The 9,250-nt window shown below is 37.1% G+C and overlaps 1 protein-coding gene across 3 annotated transcripts; it reads left to right on the top strand.

Annotated features, from left to right (window-relative positions):
- Window positions 1–341: 341 nt before the first annotated feature.
- LOC110899043 (myb family transcription factor APL) lies at window positions 342–3,783 on the top strand. Of its 3 annotated transcripts, none has more exons than XM_022145909.2 (8): window positions 342–678; window positions 1,041–1,117; window positions 1,606–1,672; window positions 1,801–1,855; window positions 1,944–1,986; window positions 2,063–2,204; window positions 2,811–2,990; window positions 3,282–3,783. In XM_022145909.2, the coding sequence occupies exons 1-8, from the start codon at window positions 459–461 to the stop codon at window positions 3,629–3,631; spliced, it is 1,134 nt and encodes a 377-aa protein (XP_022001601.1). In that variant the 5' UTR covers window positions 342–458; the 3' UTR covers window positions 3,632–3,783. The 3 variants fall into 3 exon arrangements, with proteins under 3 accessions (XP_022001601.1, XP_022001602.1, XP_022001603.1); XM_022145910.2 differs by having other exon boundaries at window positions 432–678; window positions 1,804–1,855; XM_022145911.2 differs by having other exon boundaries at window positions 440–678; window positions 3,277–3,783.
- The last annotated feature ends 5,467 nt before the right edge of the window (window positions 3,784–9,250 follow it).

Raw genomic sequence — 9,250 nt, forward strand, 5'->3', positions numbered from 1 at the left:
GATCCATTTTATTCCTTTGTTCATTCCATATCTCATTCATTTCATTACCCATGCCAAACAGACTTAGTCACAATCTTTAATTAACTAAAATGGATCATACCTATAGTTCCAATCATATTGCATATACAAACTAACTAAGATGTGTATACACATACATAGATTCTTTTCTTTAGTTTTTATTATTTTCCTCCCTTTTCTTTCTTCATGTGGTTATAACTCAAAACGAGTAACCATGAGTAATACTTAATGAGTATTAAATAATTAAGGTAATCTATCTAGCAAAGTTAGCTTCTTGTTGAGGCTATAATATTAATTTAACCCCAAAAAAAGGGTTTCCCATCTTTAAAAGACGAACCCTATTCTTCTTCCTCTATTTGCATATCGCATTTGTTCTTCTTGAATATCTCTTTCACACACACACACACACACACACAAATCAAGAAACAAACAAACAAAGAATGTTCCATTCAAAGAAAGCAGCTGCTATGAATTCACTTCACCATAATCTGCATAATCATCATGAAAGATCCAACATGTGTGGGGGTGGTGGTAGCACCGGCACCATACAAGGTGACTCGGGTCTTGTGCTCACCACAGACCCCAAACCGCGCCTCCGATGGACCGTCGAGCTTCATGAGCGGTTTGTTGATGCTGTTGCTCAGCTTGGAGGACCTGATAGTATGCTAAATAACTAATCCTCTTACTTTCAAATCCTATATATAAGAACTTTTTCCGGTTTAGGTAGTTTGGAGTTTTTAACATGGTTTCTAGTCAAGGATCAAAATATATTTGGCTTTTAGGTGATCAGCTAGTTCAACTAGCGGATCCGGTACGTTTCATACAATTGTAAGAGATGTACCGGAACTAGCGGATCACCTAGAAGCCAAACATATTTCAAAAAACTGACTAGATATCGATGTTGAGAACTACAAACCACCTAAACAAAAAAAGGTTCCATATATAACATAGATTTAGTCTCCATGATTGTTGACTGTTGTCGGTCGCATATTTATGTTTGTGTTTTGTTTGTAAATTTGTAGAGGCAACACCAAAGACAATCATGAGAGTCATGGGTGTAAAGGGTCTCACACTTTACCATCTCAAGAGCCATCTTCAGGTATCTTCAACTGACATATATATTCTTACAATAACAAACCAAAATAATTTTTTTAAATTTTATATTTCTTACATACATATGTGTATGTTATTTATATAAAAATTATTAAATGGTATGTATGTTCTTTATTAATTCTTAGTCGTTACCTACACATGCGTAGGTTTGATTTATTAATGAAGATTGTTCATATTATTTTTTTCAAGATATATAAATAAACATTGCATATTTTCTTATAGTAATTAAAACTGATTGAGGTTGAAAAACTTGAATGATTTATTTTGCTTTAATAGAGAAATATGTTCATACTTTCTTTTTGAATTCCAAAAGAAATAGAATAAACATTGCATCTCAACCATTTTCTTATATTTTAAAATGTTCTCATAATATGTCTAAGATTGAAAAATATGTGTATGTATCATACATGCATAGACACTTTTAAGAGTTTCTACTATCTTTAACTTGATTTTAACTGGGTTTGATTTATACAGAAATTCAGGCTAGGAAAGCAACCTCACAAGGAATTTAATGATCACTCAATAAAAGACAGTGAAAGAGGTAAGTTATATATGTATATATACTAATGTGTGTGATCATTTCATGACTCAAATCATTTAAAAAAAAATCAATCATCTATATATATGTTCTTAATGCGCGTAATAATGGCCAGAATGTTTTTATTGCAGTAGAACATCAAAGAAACAACAATGCATCATCTTCCGGAATGATAAGTCTGAACGAGTAAGTATTCGCCTCATACATACACATAAAACTTGTGCATCTTTGTCCATATATAGTCAGTCTTAATGTCGAAAATCGGTGTAATTAGGATGCAGATTGAGGTTCAGAAACGACTTTATGAACAACTAGAGGTACTACTCGCTAATATTTGACTCTTTCTCGAGCATATATTAACTAGAAAATACTTATAGTTGGTGTTATTCGTAGGTACAACGACATCTACAGTTAAGGATAGAGGCACAAGGGAAATACATGCAGAGTATGCTGGAGAAAGCTTGTCAAACCCTGGCTGGAGATCAAAGCATGGCAGCCGCTGCGACTGCTACTGGTGGTGGTTACAATAATAATGGTAATATATAAAGTGTGAAAACTTTTGTATAGTGCTAATCTAATCTGGCTATAGAGAAAATATGAAACTGAGAAAGCAAAGAATGTACCTTAGATTTGTGTTTATTATAAGTTAAAAGTTGTTACACTACCTTTAATGTTATTTATACCAATTGATACAATCAAATTGCAACTAACTCGTTAAAAACTTAACTAAATGTAACTAACCTAACTAACTAACTAACTATCATTAACAAAACGTCGGTATCAACGCGTAGCTTGAAACACAAATACTAAAAACACATTCTTCTGACTCCTCAGAAACAAATTAATAGTGAAAAGAAGTAATGAGAACTTTATGGTAAAGTGGTTCATGAGATGCCCAAAGTGTTTTCAATGGAAGAGGCCCATTCGCTTAGCCGAATGCTGTTTTCTAAACAGTATTTTTTGATTTGGTAACCAACATCATAATTTGATACACTTGTTACAACAAAAGAGAAAACAAAGAGTAGCAAATCTTTGCAAGGTTGCGAGAAACGCAAAAATCAACTGGACGCTCTGATACCATGAAAAGTAACTAACTACTTAACCGCGTAACTAACTACCATGCTTGTGAATACTGGTGCAGGCATTGGAATGAGTATGAATATCAATGCAAGCACTAGCAGTACTAGATATCTTGATCAACCACCACCTGACCATAGAGGTAGTAGTGCTATGCTTTTTCCAGGTGATCACATGCCATCAGCTATTAATAATCTTCCATCCTTTCAAGACCTTAACCTTTATGGCTCTTCTTCACCAACAGGTGGTCCTCTTCTTCATCACTATTTTATGAGTGTTTGAAAACGCTTAAATAAACTCGCTATATACACACACAGAGGGACACTCGATACAAAACCAGTTTTAAGTAGAGAACTGTAGAACCGCCGAAACACTTGTATTTTTTGCTTCAACTCCCATTATCTACCGAGTAGTATTTACAAATGTGTTATGCGGTTTTTGCAGTTCTCTCCTTAAAATTACTTTTGTATTGTATGCGCCTCTATGTAGATGAAATTAATAAAGTTTTAAATGATATGATTTGGATATAGCACAGGTACTGGTGCGGCCCGAAAGAGCCCCTTAATGTGGTCAAATGAGGAACTCCACCTACAAGATGATCATCATCTTACCGGGGTACTATCGAACAACAGCTCTGAAGGAAGGGTCGATTCAGCTGTCCCGAAAGATGTTTTTGAAACAAAGCCACTAACTTTAGCTAGTAGTCACAATATCGATCATCATCTTGGTGTAGGGCCGGCGGATCATCATATAAAGTTGGAGAAAACATCCCCAAGAAGACCACCATTGTCATCACATAGTTCTATGGATAACATGAAGGACACCCTCTCTACTAACAGTAATTCCAATATGTCTCCACAAGGAAGAAGCTCCTCCTTTGGCTAGCTAGCACATTCCTATACACACACATATAAATATGTTCCTATGTTATATACATAAACTTTTAAATGCTAGTTAATAATTTATATCAGTGAGTGTATTAAATGATTACTAATTTAGTTGGTGTTACCTATTGAGAGCCATAAATTGAATGTAAAGAACTTGTTGATGCATTCAGATGTAGGCATGCATGGTGTATTTTTGGTAATTAATTTGTTCTCCTGAAATATTTATTTATTTATAGTTAAAGTTAATTTTAAATATATTTTAGCTCTTTTTTCGATTTGAAGGATATTTTGTTTGGTACGAAAACGGTAAGAATAAACAAGAATCATGAGAAAAGTCTGATCAACTTGTTCATGTTGTTTATTGATCAATGGTCGAGTTTAAAGTACACCTACTAGCAAGGAGTTGTTACAAGATAAGTAGATGACCACTATTCATGATTTTGTTTTGGTAGTTATTTACTAACACTTTCAATTTCATACTAACCCCTACTTTTGAACAATTACAATATCGGTCCCTCTTCCATTAACTACACCTTCTATCCCTACTTATTACATGCATTGAAACACGTCATCGAATGACCATGGAAGACCCGTATAACTTGCAGTCACCATACACCCATATCATTAGAAAAGTGAGTGACTTCATACAATACAAAAACAACGTATAAATAAACCTTTTACAAAACCATATGACCACATCAAAATCCCTCTAACAAGTACCGATCCATTTGATTACAATCTTGGATCAGATCTTCGGATTCCAATATTCAACTTTCAAGAGCCCAGTCTTAATACACCTGCACTTTCATTTCTATTCTCATGACAATATGGTTAATAACATTTAAAATGCATCCGTACATATAATCCCAAGACATACATACAAGTGCCTGTTAGGATCAGGATACACAAACGAACACAGAACTCACACACACACGCAATTTTCTGTTGAAGAACACAAAGATTTATAGTGGTTCGGTCGATTCTGACCTACATCCACTGTGGTAACTAGGAGTATTTGTTATTAAGCTTGGTACAAGTATTTCAGATACAAAACAATCTCTTATATAAGATTGGATGAAAGAGGAAAGTGAAGAAAACAAGATTCGTGATGGGTCGCAGACCCATGTCCCCTTATCCTCTTATCCTTTTGATAAGAAAGGATTTTCTAATCTCCACTTGATCAAGTGGCCTTCACACTCAACAATCTCCCACTTGAAGTCACGGAATAATTTTCACCTGTGCTTCAACTGTGCATCAGTATCTATGTAAAAACTTTGATCTTATCACATTCCTAGTTACCCGGCCTTCTCTTCAATTAACCTGAAGGCCAGTTGAAGCTATGCAAAGCTTCAACTTCTCTAAGGTGACAACCTTAGTCAACATATCAGATGGATTTTCACTTCCATTGATCTTCTTCAACTTCAGAGTGCCTTCACTAACTTGCTCTCTGATGAAGTGATATCTCAACTGTATGTGCTTTGTCTTCGAATGGAAGATAGGATTCTTTGCAAGATGAATTGCACTTTGATTGTCACAAAATAGTACACAATCAACTTGTTCCTTGCCGAGCTCTTTGAGAAAATTCTTCAACCATATAAGCTCTTTGCTTGCTTCAGCAACTGCCATATATTCTGCTTCTGTGGTTGAAAGGGCAACACTTTTCTGCAGTCTGGACATCCAGCTTACCTGCAGTGCCTCCCACTGTAAAGACATATCCGGTGGTGCTTTTGTAAGATTCTTTACAACCACCAAGGTCAGCATTCGCAAAACCCTTCAGAAAAACATTTTTCCCCTTAAACTGTAATGCCACTTTTGAAGTCCCCTTCAAATATCTTAGCAGCCATTTAACTGCTTCCCAATGTTCTCTCCCTGGATTGGACATAAACCGACTAACAACTCCCACTGCATGAGCTATATCTGGTCTCGTGCATATCATTGCATACATGAGGCTACCAACTGCCGATGCATACGGAACTTTAGCCATTTTTGCTTTGTCTTCATCTGATCTGGGCGACTGAACTTTAGAAAGCTTAAAGTGACTTCCCAAAGGTATGCTTCGAATCTTGGCATCTTTAAGGCTGAATCTTTCTAACACTTTCTCAATGTACTTCTCTTGAGAGAGTGTCAAAGAACCATCTTCTTTATTTCTGAAAATACTCATCCCGAGTATTTGGTTTGCAGCTCCCAAGTCTTTCATCTCAAGCTCTTCAGACATCTGCTTCTTCAGCTTCTTGATCTCTGTCATGTCTGAACCTGCAATCAACATATCATCCACATATAATAGTATAATGATATAAGAACCCTTAAACCTCTTGATGTAACAACAATGGTCATTGTCACATCTCTTGTATCCGACCCTCCCCATGAAGTTATCAAACTTCAAATACCATTGTCTGGGCGCTTGTTTCAGACCATACAAACTCTTCTTCAACTTACACACCAAGTTGTCTTTGCCTTTAACCTGAAAACCTTCTGGTTGTGTCATGTAGATATCTTCTTCTAGGTCACCATGTAGAAAAGCTGTCTTGACATCTAGCTGCTCTAGATGCAAGCCTTCTGCTGCTATAATACTGAGAACAAGTCTGATAGTAGTCATCTTCACCACTGGAGAAAATATTTCATTGAAATCAATTCCCTCTTTCTGCTGAAATCCCTTGACCACTAATCTTGCTTTGTACCGTTTGGTACCATCATGTTCATCTTTGACCCTGAAAACCCACTTGTTCTGAAGAGCCTTCTTCCCAGCTGGAAGCTTTGTTAAGTGCCAGGTCTTGTTCTTCTCAAGAGACTTCATCTCATCTTTCATTGCTAACTCCCACTGCAATGAATCTTTCAACCCCATGGCTTCTGAGTAACACTGTGGTTCACCATTTTCTGTCAAAAGTATGTAATTGACAGATGGTGAATATCTGTCTGGTGGTCTAATGACTCTGGAGGATCTTCTTGGTTGAAACTGAGGAGTTTCTGGGGATTCTGGAATTTGAGGAGCGACCTCTTCTTCTTCTTCTGCAGAATCATTACTAGAATCATCCCCTGAGCTCCCACTGTCGATTGACTCATTCCCATTTTCTGGAATGTCGACTGAAGCTTCTTTCCTTGTTTCACCACTTTCAAATTCAACATAGTCTTTCTGAACTTCTAGTCCTTTGGTGTTTCTGTCTTTATACAATTCGTTTTCATTGAAGACGACATTCTTGCTTCTGATTACTTTTCTGCCTTCATTATCCCAAAGCCTGTAACCCATTTGTTCTGACCCATAACCAATGAATGTGTACTTCTTGGATTTTGAGTCTAACTTATCCCTGTCACCAACTTCTAACAAATCGTAAGCACTACAACCAAAGACTCGTAAGTGTTCGAGACTTACCTCCTTTCCTTGCCACATTTCTTCAGGCAACTTGAAATCTAAGGGACCGGTTGGTGAACGGTTGATCAAGTAGGCTGCAGTGCTAACTGCATCGGCCCAGAATGTCTTGGGCATCCCGGCATTTAGCCTCATGCTTCTAGCCCTCTCATTTAGAATTCTATTCATTCTCTCAGCTACACCAATCTGCTGAGGAGTTCTGGGAACTGTCTTGATCATCTTTATCCCTTCCTTAACGCAATAGTCAGTGAACTGCTTGCTTATGTATTCACCACCATTATCAGACTTTAAGCACTTTACCTTCAAGTTAGTTTCATTTTCAACAGCAGATTTCCATATCTTAAACGCATCAAATACAGCAGATTTATGCTTAAGAAAATATACCCATACCTTGCGTGTTGAATTATCAATGAAAGTAACATAATATCTTGAGCCTCCTAGAGATAAAACTGAGGTTGGTCCATATACATCTAAGTGAACAAGCTCTAACTTCTGAGCTTTCGGTGTCCTCCCTGTCTTCACAAAAGTAACCCTCTTTTGTTTTCCAAGAACACAAGGTTCACAGAATTCAGTTTCCACTTTCTTCAAGTCTAGAAACTTACCTTTCTGAGCCAACATCTTCAATCCCTTCTCGCTCATGTGTCCGAGTCGGTTGTGTCGTAAATTTGATGGACTCGGACCGGTGGTCATTGCATGAACACCTTCAGCATAAACTTCTGCCATGTATAGAGTACCTTGCTTCTTTCCTTTGGCAATCACTAAATTGCCTTTGATCACTTTCCACTGTCCACCCCAAAAGTGAACATTAAACCCTTCATCATCCAGTTTACCAACTGAAATCAACTTTCTCCTCAAATTAGGAATAACCCTGACATTTTTCAATATCCATATAGTTCATAATGAGGTCTTCAAGTCTACATCTCCAATACCTGTGATATCAAGCATTTGATCATCTGCTAAACGAACTTTACCAAAGTTACATGTTCGTAGATTCTTGACCATATCTGGGCATGAGATAGCATGGAAAGAAGCACCTGAATCCATGATCCAAGATTCAACTGAATCTTCAACAGAACAGATGAGAACATCACCTAATTCTTCCGAGGATACACTGTTTACTTCTTTCTTTGAAGCGGGTTTTGTACATTGGCTTCTATAGTGACCTTTTTCTTTGCAATTCCAACATTCAACGTCTTTTTTGTTCTTTGATTGTCCCCTTCTTCTGGACTTGGACCTGCCTCGACTATGTCCTCTTTCGTTTCTTCTTCCTCTACTTTCTGTATGCAATAAAGAACTAGAATTAGAAGTCTCACCACTGCTTCTCCGTCTGATATCTTCTTTTACTATCAAGTCACGAATACTATCGAAAGTGAGTTTGGTAGTGCCGGATGCACTACTAACAGCTGTGACTGTGCCTGACCAACTGTCGGGCAACGATGATAAAAGGAGTAGTGCTTGCACTTCATCTTCAAACTTTATTTCAACTGAGGCTAAACGAGAGATAATCGAGTTAAACTCATTTATGTGAGCGGTGACCGACATGCTTTCCTTCATCTAGGTGTTAACCAATTGTCGGATGAGGAATACTTTGTTTGAAGCGGATAGCTTTTCATACATGTTGGACAAAGCTTTCAATACACCATATGTGGTGTCACACCCCGAAATAATCAGAGCTGGCGTGACTGGACCGGTATCTTCATTGCACAGCGGAAGCAAATAAGCTAGGACTTCTAGAAAAAGAACGTCGCTAAGTACTCGAATTCCCATGGGTTCTCCTATTCCAACCGTTCCATAGTTTTGAAAATGCAACCTGAGAAAGAACATGCGAAAAAGTCAACATAAAGTTGAGCGAGTTCATAGTTTGTTTTGAAAAGATTTAAAAGAAATCTTTTTGATAACCGGTTTCAAAGTTGTTGAGAAAATATAGTAAAATTATTTTCTTGGCATGAAATATGAAAAACTGTGAGTCTAGCCCACAATAGTCTTTGTGCATTGCACGAGAGAGAGTGGGCCGAGCCCAAACGCACCTTTGTAAGCAGGATCAGCGCGTCCTCTTACTTAGGTATAATTTGAAAAACTTTACCAACGTTTGTAAATCCATGTATTTGTGAGTTTACATCAAATGAATCTTAAAAACATTTGAAAGTTCAGTTTATAAGTAGGTATGTAATGCGTCTATGAACATGTTGATCATTAATGTGTAGCTAAGACATTAATATGTGTGCCGACATAGGAAGCACTCAACCCGGTAGA

The sequence above is a fragment of the Helianthus annuus genome, chromosome 13, assembly GCF_002127325.2.
Source record: "Helianthus annuus cultivar XRQ/B chromosome 13, HanXRQr2.0-SUNRISE, whole genome shotgun sequence".
NCBI lineage: Eukaryota > Viridiplantae > Streptophyta > Magnoliopsida > Asterales > Asteraceae > Helianthus > Helianthus annuus.